Source organism: Oncorhynchus tshawytscha, unplaced genomic scaffold, assembly GCF_018296145.1.
Source record: "Oncorhynchus tshawytscha isolate Ot180627B unplaced genomic scaffold, Otsh_v2.0 Un_scaffold_2906_pilon_pilon, whole genome shotgun sequence".
NCBI lineage: Eukaryota > Metazoa > Chordata > Actinopteri > Salmoniformes > Salmonidae > Oncorhynchus > Oncorhynchus tshawytscha.
The window spans coordinates 122,501-132,500 of record NW_024609776.1 but is presented as its reverse complement, the minus strand read 5'-3'; the positions used below and the strand labels follow the sequence as shown (position 1 = coordinate 132,500).

Below are 10,000 nucleotides of genomic sequence, written 5' to 3'. Positions count from 1 at the left end.
GACGGTAGGTGCCAGTAATGGAGCCGTGTTGGCTCCAGGGCAGGGGTGGATGGCCCAGGGCCAGAATGATGCATCTCTCTGGGGGACACATCTCAGGTCCTCCCCCCCCGGTCAATACCTCCACACACAGAGCCTGGTGTAGAGAGTGGATGGATCTCCTTTCACTGGCCATCACTCTCTCTACTGGCTGCTGCTGACACTATAGTGTTCAGGATGTGTGTATGAGTGTGTGATGGTGTGTGTGTGTGTGTGTGTGGTGTGTGTGTGTGTGTGTGTGTGGATGGTGTGTGTGGAGTAGAGTGCCCTCTGATAGCAGGCTGATGATAATGAGAAGATAATTAAAGAACTGAAGGATAATTCACTACTGTCCAGGATGATTCAGAGGAGTCCACTATTGTCCAGGATGTATAGAAGTCCACTATTGTCCAGGATGTATGGAGGACTATTCACTATTGTCCAGGATGTATGGAAGGGGACTATTCACTATTGTCCAGGATGTATGGAGTCCACTGGTCCAGGATGTAGAGAAGTCCACTATTCACTATGGAGGATGTATAGAAGACTATTCACTATTGTCCAGGATGGATAGAAGTGATGGAGGGGTTACTATTCACTACTGTCCAGGATGTATGGAGTCCATGGAGGAGATGAGAGACTATTCACTATTGTCCAGGATGTATAGAAGTCCACTATTCACTATGGAGGGATGTAGAGAAGTCCAGGATGGACTATTGTCCAGGATGATGAGAAGTCCACTATTCACTATGTCCAGGATGATAGAAGAGGGTCCAGGATGTATAGAAGTCCACTATTCACTACTGTCCAGGATGTATAGAACGAGGATGGAGGATCTCTGAGAGGATTCACTATTGTCCAGGATGTATAGAAGACCACTATTCACTACAGTCCAGGATGTAATGGATAGGGCAATGGCCCAGGGTCCAGGATGATGCATCTCTCACTGGGGTATAGACACATTCAGGTCCTCCCCAGGATCAATACCTCCACTATTCACAGAGTCCAGGATGTATAGAGTCCATGGATTCACTGGCCAGGATGTATAGAAGTCACTATTCACTACTGGCCAGGATGCTGAAGTCCACTATTCACTATTGTCCAGGATGTATAGAAGTCCACTATTCACTACTGTCCAGGATGTATGAAGTATTCACTATTGTCCAGGATGTGTAGAAGTCCACTATTCACTACTGTCCAGGATGTATGAAGTCCACTATTCACTATTGTCCAGGATGTATAAAGAACTGTGTATAGAAGACCACTATTCACTATTGTCCAGGATGTACAGAAGTCCACTATTCACTACTGTCCAGGATGTACAGAAGACCACTATTCACTATTGTCCAGGATGTACAGAAGTCCACTATTCACTATTGTCCAGGATGTACAGAAGTCCACTATTCACTACTGTCCAGGATGTACAGAAGACCACTATTCACTATTGTCCAGGATGTATAGAAGTCCACTATTCACTATTGTCCAGGATGTATAGAAGTCCACTATTCACTACTGTCCAGGATGTATAGAAGACCACTATTCACTATTGTCCAGGATGTATAGAAGACCACTACTCACTATTGTCCAGGATGTACAGAAGTCCACTATTCACTATTGTCCAAAAGTCCAGGCAGAAAGGCACACACCTGTCTATATAAGGTCCCACAGTTGACCGTGCATGTCAGACCGAAAATCAAACCATGAGGTCGAAGGAATTGTCCGTAGAGCTCCGAGACAGGATTGTGTAGCGGCACATATATGGGGAAGGGTACCAAAATATTTCTGCAGCATTGAATCAGTTGAATCAATCATTGAATCAATCAGGCCTTTATGGTAGAGTGGCCACTCCTCAGTAAAATGCACGATAGCCCGCTTACAGTTTGCCAAAAAGCACCTAAAGGACTCAGACCACGAGAAACAAGATTCTCTGGTCTGATGAAACCAAGACTGAACTTTTTGGCCTGAAAGCCAAGTCTCACGTCTGGAAGAAACCTGGCACCATCCCTATGGTGAAGCATGGTGGTGGCAGCATCATGTCTGGAAGAAACCTGGCACCATCCCTACGGTGAAGCATGGTGGTGGCAGCATCATGTCTGGAAGAAACCTGGCACCATCCCTACGGTGAAGCATGGTGGTGGCAGCATCATGTCTGGAAGAAACCTGGCACCATCCCTACGGTGAAGTATGGAGGTGGCAGCATCATGTAGTGGGGATGTTTTTCAGCAGCAGGGAGATTAGTCAGGATTGAGGGGAAGATGAACGGAGCAAAGTACAGAGAGCTCCTCATTGAAAACCTGCTCCAGCGTGCTCAGGACCTGAGACCTTCGCCCGAAGTTTCACCTTCCAACAGAACAATGACCCTAAGCACAGCCAAGACAACGCAGGTGTGCCTTCAGGACAAGTCTCTGAATGTCCTTGAGTAGCCCAGCCAGAGCCCGGACTTGAACCTGAGCGAACATCTCTGGAGAGACCTGAAAATAGCTGTGCAGCAAAACTCCCCAACCAATCTGATAGAACTCGAGAGGATCTGCAGAGAAGAATGGGAGAAACTTACCAAATACAGGTGTGCCAAGCTTGTAGAGTCATACCCAAGAAGACTCGAGGGTGTAATCACTGCCAAAGGTGCTTCAACAAAGTACTGAGTAAAGGGTCTGAATACTTATGTAAATGTTACATTTGTTTTTTATTTTTAATACATTTGCAAACATTTCTTAAAACCTATTTTTGCTTTGTTATTATGGGGTATTGTGTGTAGATTGATGGGGGAAAAAACTATTGAATCAATTTTAGAATAAGGCTGTAACACAACAAAATGTGGAGAACAAGGCTGGTCATGGCTCACATCAACACCATCAACACCAACACCATTATCCCAGAAACTGGGGCCAAGCCTCCTGCCATACGGGACCTCTATACCAGGCGGTGTTAGAGGAAGGCCTCCTGCCATACGGGACCTCTATACCAGGCGGTGTTAGAGGAAGGCCTCCTGCCATACGGGACCTCTATACAAGGCGGTGTTAGAGGAAGGCCTCCTGCCATACGGGACCTCTATACCAGGCGGTGTTAGAGGAAGGCCTCCTGCCATACGGGACCTCTATACCAGGCGGTGTTAGAGGAAGGCCTCCTGCCATACGGGACCTCTATACCAGGCGGTGTTAGAGGAAGGCCTCCTGCCATACGGGACCTCTATATCAGGCGGTGTTAGAGGAAGGCCTCCTGCCATACGGGACCTCTATACCAGGCGGTGTTAGAGGAAGGCCTCCTGCCATACGGGACCTCTATACCAGGCGGTGTTAGAGGAAGGCCTCCAGCCACCTCAGTTCTCTCTTCCAGCCAGACTGTTCTCTCTTCCACCGCACGGCAAGCGGCACCCGAGCGCCAAGTTCAGGTCCAAAAGGCTTCTTAACAGCTTCTACCCCCAAGCAATAAGACTCCTGAACAGCTAATCAAATGGCTTCCCACAATAATTGCATCTCATCCCCTCTTCTCCTCTCCTGTCCTTCCCTCCTCTTCCCCTCCTCTCCTCTCCTTTCCTCCTCTTCCCCTCCTCTCCTCTCCTCCTCCTCTTCCCCTCCTTCTCCTCTCCTGTCTTTCCCTCCTCTTCCCCCTCCTTTCCTTCCCTCCTCTTCCCCTCCCTCCTTTCCTTCCCTCCTCTTCCCCTCCCTCCTCCTTCCCTCCTCCCCCTCCCCTCCTTTCCTCCTCTTTCCCCTCCCCTCCTCTCCTCTCCTGTCCGTCCCTCCTCTTCCCCTCCCCTCCTGTCCTTGCCTCCTCTTCCCCTCCTCCTCCTCTCCTGTCCTTCCCTCCTCTTCCCCTCCTATCCTCTCCTCTCCTGTCCATCCCCCTCTTCCCCTCCCCTCCTCTCCTCCTGTCCGTCCCTCCTCCTCCTCTCCTCTCCTGTCCTTGCCTCCTCCTCCCCTCCTCCTCCTCTCCCCTCCTGTCCTTCCCTCCTATCCTCTCCTCTCCTGTCCATCCCTCCTCCTCCCCTCCCCTCCTCCTCTCCCTCCCTCCTCCTCCTCTCCTGTCCGTCCCTCCTCTTCCCCTCTCCTCCTCTCCTCTCCTGTCCATCCCTCCTCCTCCTCTCCTCTCCTGTCCTTGCCTCCTCTTCCCCTCCTCCTCCTCCTCCTCTCCTGTCCTCCCTCCCTCCTCTTCCCCTCCTCCTCTCCTCTCCTGTCCGTCCCTCCTCTCCCCTCCCTCCTCCTGTCCTCCTCCTCCTCCTCCCTCTCCTGTCCTTCCTCCTCTTCCCCTTCCTCTTCTCCTCTCCTGTACTTGCCTACTCCCTCCTCCTCCCTCCCCTCCTCCTCCCTCCTCCCTCCTCCTCCTCCCCCTCCTCCTCCTGTCCTTGCCTCCTCCTCCTCCCCTCCTCTCTCTCTCTCTCTCCTGTCCTTGCCTCCTCTTCCCCTCCTCTCCTCCTCCTCCTCTCTCCTCTCCTCTCCCCTCCTCCTCCTCCTCCTCTCTCCTCTCCTCCTCCTTCCCTCTCTCTCTCTCCTCTCTCCTCCTCTCCTCTCCCTCTCTCCCTCCTCTCCTCTCTCCTCTCCTCTCTCCTCTCCTCCTCTCTCTCCTCTTCTCTCTCCTCATCTCATCTCATCTCATCTCATCTCATCTCTCTCATCTCATCTCTCTCCTCTCTCATCTCTATCTCATCTCATCTCATCTCATCTCATCTCATCTCATCTCATCTCATCTCCTCTCTCCTCTCCTCTCTCCTCTCCTCTCCTCTCCTCTCCTCTCCTCTCCTCTCCTCTCCTCTCCTCTCCTCTCCTCTCTCTCCTCTCCTTCTTTCCCTCCTCTTCCCCTCTCCTCCTCCCCACCTCTTTTACGCTGCTGCTACTCTCTGTTTATTATCTATGCATAGTGACTTTAACTCTAGCTACATGTCCATATTACCTCAACTAACCTGTGTCCCCACACGTTGACTCTGTACCGGTACCCCTTGTATTTAGCCTTCCTACTGTTATTTTACTGCTGCTATTTCATTATTTGTTACTTTTATTTTATATTTTTTACTTAACACTTATTTTTCTTAAAACTGCGGTCTACTACACCTGTTGTATTCAGCATTTCACTGTAAGGTCTACTACACCTGTTGTATTCAGCATTTCACTGTAAGGTCTACTACACCTGTTGTATTCAGCATTTCACTGTAAGGTCTACTACACCTGTTGTATTCAGCATTTCACTGTAAGGTCTACTACACCTGTTGTATTCAGCATTTCACTGTAAGGTCTACTACACCTGTTGTATTCAGCATTTCACTGTCAGGTCTACTACACCTGTTGTATTCAGCATTTCACTGTAAGGTCTACTACACCTGTTGTATTCAGCATATCACTGTAAGGTCTACTACACCTGTTGTATTCAGCATTTCACTGTAAGGTCTACTACACCTGTTGTATTCAGCATTTCACTGTAAGGTCTACTACACCTGTTGTATTCAGCATTTCACTGTAAGGTCTACTACACCTGTTGTATTCAGCATTTCACTGTAAGGTCTACTACACCTGTTGTATTCAGCATTTCACTGTTGTATTCAGGTCTACTGTAAGGTCTACACCTGTTGTATTCAGCATTTCACTGTAAGGTCTACTACACCTGTTGTATTCAGCATTTCACTGTAAGGTCTACTACACCTGTTGTATTCAGCATTTCACTGTAAGGTCTACTACACCTGTTGTATTCAGCATTTCACTGTAAGGTCTACTACACCTGTTGTATTCAGCATTTCACTGTAAGGTCTACTACACCTGTTGTATTCAGCATTTCACTGTAAGGTCTACTACACCTGTTGTATTCAGCATTTCACTGTAAGGTCTACTACACCTGTTGTATTCAGCATTTCACTGTAAGGTCTACTACACCTGTTGTATTCAGCATTTCACTGTCAGGTCTACTACACCTGTTGTATTCAGCATTTCACTGTAAGGTCTACTACACCTGTTGTATTCAGCATTTCACTGTAAGGTCTACTACACCTGTTGTATTCGGCGCATGTGACAAATACAATTTGATTTGAAAAAGTCAAGGGGTCTGAATCCTTTCTGAATGCACTGTAGCTAATATACACACACACTGAGATGATCTCAGCCTGCCTGGCTGTGGTCCAGTGTATTCATCACATGCACTTCAAGTAGTGCCCCCAAAACAAACAAATAAACATAGTGCTTTCACCTCCCTTCCCCATCCTCCCCCTCTCACCCTACCTCCCTTCCCCATCCTCCCCCTCTCACCCTACCTCCCTTCCCCTTCCCCATCCTCCCCCTCTCACCCTACCTCCCTTATCCATCCTCCCCCTCCCCCTACCTTCCACCCTCCCCATCTCACCCTACCTCCCACCCTCCCCATCTCACCCTACCTCCCTTATCCATCCTCCCCCTCTCACCCTACCTCCTACCCTCCCCATCTCACCCTACCTCCCTTATCCATCCTCCCCCTCTCACCCTACCTCCCACCCTCCCCATCTCACCCTACCTCCCTTATCCATCCTCCCCTCTTACCCTACCTCCCACCCTCCCCATCTCACCCTACCTCCCTTCCCCATCCTCCCCCTCTCTCACCCTACCTCCCTTCCCCATCCTCCCCTCTCACCCTACCTCCCTTCCCCATCCTCCCTCTCACCCTACCTCCCACCCTCCCCTCTTACCCTTACCTCCCTTCCCCACCCTCTCCTTCTCACCCTACCTCCCACCTTCCCCCTCTCACCCTACCTCCCACCCACCCTCCCCATCCTCCCCCTCTCACCCTACCTCCCTCCCCCCCATCCTCACCCTCTCACCTCCCCCATCCTTCCCTACTCACCCCCCCATACCTCCCACCCCCCTCCCCATCCCCCTCCCCCATCCCTCCTTCCCCCTCTCACCCCTCCCCTACCCTCCCCCTCCCCATCCTCACCCTCCCTCACCCTCTCACCCTCCCTCCCCCCCCACCCTCACCCTATCACCCTACCACACCCACTCCCTCCCCATCCTCCCCCTCTCATCCTCCCTCCCCTTCCCTCCCCTCCCTCTCATCCTACCTCCCTCCCCCTCTTCTTCCCTCTCATCCTACCTCCCACTCCCCTCTCTTCCTCCCACCTCCCTACCTCCCCCTCCCTTCCTCTCATCATCCCTCCTTCCCCCTCTCATCCTACCTCTCATCCTACTTCCCTCCCCCTCTCTTCCTCCCTCTCATCCTACCTCCCACCCCTTCTCTTCCTATCTCCCTCCCTCCTCTCTTCCCCGTCCTTGGTCTCCATTGAGGATCTTGTTCTATGATTGATTTGTGTGTTTTTAAAATGTGAAGGTAACGAAATGAATGTCCAACTTTCTGGGAATGTGACAATAAAGGAAAACTTGACACAACTTGACCCCCCTACCCCTTCTTCCTCTGAAGATGGTCTAGTCCTCCCCCTGTGTCTCACCGATATGGTAGAGTCCGATCCAGTCCGTGGCGTCCACTTCCTCCTTGATGTCCCAGTTGATGACCAGGTTTTGGCCCCGCCCCATCGTGAACTCGTATGTCGACGCAGTCAGCGATGACCTGCTCTCCGAGGTCACCAGGTCCGTGTCGCTATTGGCCCTTTGTAGTCCGCCGCCATGACCCTCTCCATGACCTCCGACCCCTGACCGTTCACCAGCTGACCTTTCTCCGCCGTGACCCCTAGGGCCAATGCCATCACCTCCCTGGGCTGAGAGGGAGCGCAGGTTTTCAGGGCTGAGAGTGTAACGCATGTGGGGGTTGCGCCTCCTCACCACCAGGAGATGCTCACGAGCAGTGGGAGTGGTTGTCATGGTGACCACAGGGGAGGAGGGAGGAGGGGATTGGGGGTGAGATGGGAGGTGAGATGGGGGTTGAGAGGGGTGGGGGTGATGGTGATGATGGGGGAGTGGTGGTGATGGGAGGGGGAGGAAGGGTGGGGGCGGGGGCGGGGGGGGAGGACAGCCGTGGCGAGGGAGGGGCGAATGGTGGAGGTTGAGCAAGGTAGGGGGGAGAACCGTGGGCCTCGCCCAAAGCTGGAGCTAGAGAGGAGGGCCACAGGCCAGGAGGCCACAGCACAGGGCCAGAGACAGCCTGGTAGAGCCTACTAGAACCTAATAGAACATACTAGAACCTAATAGAGCATACTAGAACCTAAGAGAACATATTATAATCTAATAGAACATAACAGAACATACTAGAACCTATTAGAACGTACTAGAACATAATAGAACACTCTAGAAGCTGACGCCCTAGCTACGGTCAGTAGAAGCCAATAGATTCTACAGCCTGGATCCAACAAGCAGCCAAGCCCAGACACAGGTCAGAGGTTAGCTAACACATCTCCACTTGTAAGGAGGGTTTTCCTTGCCACTGTGCCGCTGCCTGCTCTCTGGAAGTCAGAAGTAGGTTTACTAAGGTGACTACTGTCAAGCACTTTGTGAGAAATGTTGCTGTAAAAAGGCTTTTATAAATAAAGTTTGATTGACTGATTGTGGAATTTGAGGCCTGTGATCCAGTCTTCCTATTAGTTGAGATAAACAGGAAGTGAGGTGGGCTGATGCTGAGGTCACATCCTGTTCTCTCCTGTCCGTTCAGCGCTGGTCCAGCCCAGTTTCACATCAGAACATTTAGCTTCACTTCATTACTCAGTGGAGTACAACTGGAGTGGTTCAAGATTTCAATCTAGGGATGGGCTGTACCATGGCTCTTACATACAGGCCCTGAGGCTGCATGTTGGGAGGGGGGAGAGAGAGGGAGGGAGGGAGGGGATGAGGGGGGGTGAAACTCCTCTCTCCCCCTCGTCTGTTTGGGAAGGGGTGGAGTGGAAGGATGTTGGATTGTAGTCTAGTTGGAACTAGGGTGGTCTGGGGTAGGCTGTTGTCCTCTTCCAGGGGGGACAGAATGGGGTGAGAGGGGGGAGAGAGGGAGACTGCAGGCCTGAGGTGGTGGTGGAGGTGATGAAGGGAGGCTGGACACCTGTGAGAGAAAGAGAGACAGAGAGGGAGGGAGAGAAAGTAGGAAGGGACGTCAGAGATACAGCATAACGCCCAGGATCAACCAATGACAGGAGAATGACAGGAACAACAGAAGCATTGTTTATCAGACTTGATCACCATCATTGCAACGGCCTCCATTACACTTGATTTGGAACAGAACAAGCTACCCCCAGCTTCCTAATCAACGGCAGCCCTAACACTTGATTTGGAACAGAACAAGCTACCCCCAGCTTCCTAATCAACGGCAGCCCTAACACTTGATTTGGAACAGAACAAGCTACCCCCAGCTTCCTAATCAACGGCAGCCCTAACACTTGATTTGGAACAGAACAAGCTACCCCCAGCTTCCTAATCAACGGCAGCCCTAACAGAGGTCAGTAGCTACAGTGACCAACGGCATATACAGAACTGATCTACCACTCAAATAAATATTGGACATGTATTTACTCGGTTGTGGGCTGTTGTTCCAGTTTCCCCAATAGCAACAGCAGACAAACCACAGATTGTGACTTCACTGTAACAGGCAGCCAATGGGTGATGAGGGAGGGACCCACTGGAGAAAACCCACGTTGTATCACTCCCCTGTTAACACAGTGTTTTAGATCAACCTCCCTGTTAACACAGTGTTTTAGATCAACCTCCCTGTTAACACAGTGCTTTAGATCAACCTCCCTGTTAACACAGTGCTTTAGATCAACCTCCCTGTTAACACAGTGTTTTAGATCAACCTCCCTCCCTGTTAACACAGTGTTTTAGGTCAACCTCCCTCCCTGTTAACACAGTGTTTTAAATCAACCTCCCTCCCTGTTAACACAGGGTTTTAAATCAACCTCCCTCCCTGTTAACACAGTGTTTCAGTTCAACCTCCCTCCATTCCCTAGCCTGCCTGTTCTCTCCTCCATCCTCTCTCATATCTTCCCTCCTCTCTCCTTCCTCCTCTCTCATATCTTCCCTCCTCTCTCCTCCCTCCTCTCATATCTTCCCTCCTCTCTCCTCCCTGCTCTCATATCTTCCCTTCTCTCTCATATCTTCCCTCC

The 10,000-nt window shown here is 51.0% G+C and overlaps 1 protein-coding gene across 1 annotated transcript in view; it reads right to left on the bottom strand.

Annotated features, from left to right (window-relative positions):
- LOC112241713 (E3 ubiquitin-protein ligase HECW2) overlaps positions 1-10,000 on the bottom strand; it is a 73,151-nt gene that overhangs the window by 44,795 nt on the left and 18,356 nt on the right. The window contains exon 2 of the mRNA XM_042317914.1: positions 7,409-8,943. Coding sequence (XP_042173848.1) covers positions 7,409-7,778 — 370 coding nt within the window. The 5' untranslated portion in view covers positions 7,779-8,943. The remainder of the gene's footprint in view (positions 1-7,408; positions 8,944-10,000) is intronic.